Source organism: Austrofundulus limnaeus, unplaced genomic scaffold, assembly GCF_001266775.1.
Source record: "Austrofundulus limnaeus strain Quisiro unplaced genomic scaffold, Austrofundulus_limnaeus-1.0 Scaffold265, whole genome shotgun sequence".
NCBI lineage: Eukaryota > Metazoa > Chordata > Actinopteri > Cyprinodontiformes > Rivulidae > Austrofundulus > Austrofundulus limnaeus.
In genome coordinates this window covers 209,273-210,604 of record NW_013952667.1, presented here as the reverse complement: position 1 = coordinate 210,604, position 1,332 = coordinate 209,273, and the positions used below count along the sequence as shown (strand labels likewise).

Here is a 1,332-nt window from a genome sequence, read left to right as displayed (position 1 = left end):
CTATTTACACTATATAATGCAATAATTGTTCCACATTTGATTTATTGTATAGAAGTCTGGGGAAATGCATGTAAAACAATCACTAACCCTATTTTTATTTTACAAAATAGAGCCATAAGAATATCACAAGAAATCATTACTATCACCCATCTAATATATTGTTTCATCAATTAAAATTATTAAAATGTTATGAGTTGGTTGAATATCATATTCTGCAGGTTATGTATAAAGCTCATAAAAATGTGTTACCTTCAAACCTCCAATCAAATTGTGTTAAAAGGGAAAGCTGTTATAATTTGAAGGGATTATTAATGTTTGTTAAATCAAAAATCTGAACAAATTGGAAGGACAGATGCACTTCAGTAAAATGTATATGACATGGAATAACCTGGAAAATTATTATAAAAGCATTGGGTCAATTAATTCCTTTAAAGAAATGATCAAAGCAAAACTATTAAAAATATGAAATTGTTTAATTTGTATTTGTATGAGTCACGGTTTGAGGAGTTGAATTTTTGTTTTTGTTTTATTTGGTTCATTATTGTTTGAAATTCATATAATTTTTTTGTAAATAGGAGCAGATGTAAGATTAATTTCTTCTGCTGTTGCCTTTCATTTTATTTGATTTGCATTGTTTTGTTGTAATGTGTTTTGTTTTGTTTGTTTTTGTTTTTTAATGAAATGAATAAACTATATATTTGTGTTTGTATGAATACAACACACAGAACCCTAAATGTAATTATATTAAAATAATTTTCACTTTTCACTCGTATAATTATTTCTTTCCAAGAAATCCAGTGGACAAAATTCAATATTTGCTTAAATGCAATCCACTGAGCATGAAAATGTGGGCGACAGTGGAGAGGAACAACTCCCTGTTAACATAATGACTTCATGTGTTCAGGATAATGTGTGTGTCAGTACTCGTGGCTGTGGTGTGCTGGATTGCTCTGGACACGGCTCAGCGAGGGACCAGGCAGATTGTGTCGTTCTCCGGTTTGCTGCTGCTTGTTTTTCTAATGTTGCTGTTCTCCAAACACCCCTTTAGGGTAAGGAAATGCACGCACATGCACACAGAGGACATTTATTTTTCGTTGACACAGACTGTGTTTGTTGCACTGGTCTTGGCTAACTTTGTTTTGTGGAAATGGGCTACAGTTTGTCTTGGGCTTGCTGATTATGAGGACCACGTTTGGTTTAAGTGCAGTGAAATGGCTGGGAAATCTGGCAGAGGTACATACAGCAGGTAAAATAAGTATTGAACATGTCAACATTTTTCTCAGTAAATATATTACTAGAGGCGCTAATGACATGAAATTTTCACCAGATGTT

General features: G+C 32.7%; 1 protein-coding gene across 1 annotated transcript in view; it reads left to right on the top strand.

Annotated features, from left to right (window-relative positions):
- LOC106526205 (solute carrier family 28 member 3) overlaps positions 1 to 1,332 on the top strand; it is a 22,392-nt gene that overhangs the window by 4,134 nt on the left and 16,926 nt on the right. The window contains exons 4-5 of the mRNA XM_014020743.1: positions 905 to 996; positions 1,104 to 1,233. Of these exons, the coding sequence (XP_013876197.1) occupies positions 905 to 996; positions 1,104 to 1,233 (222 nt within the window). The remainder of the gene's footprint in view (positions 1 to 904; positions 997 to 1,103; positions 1,234 to 1,332) is intronic.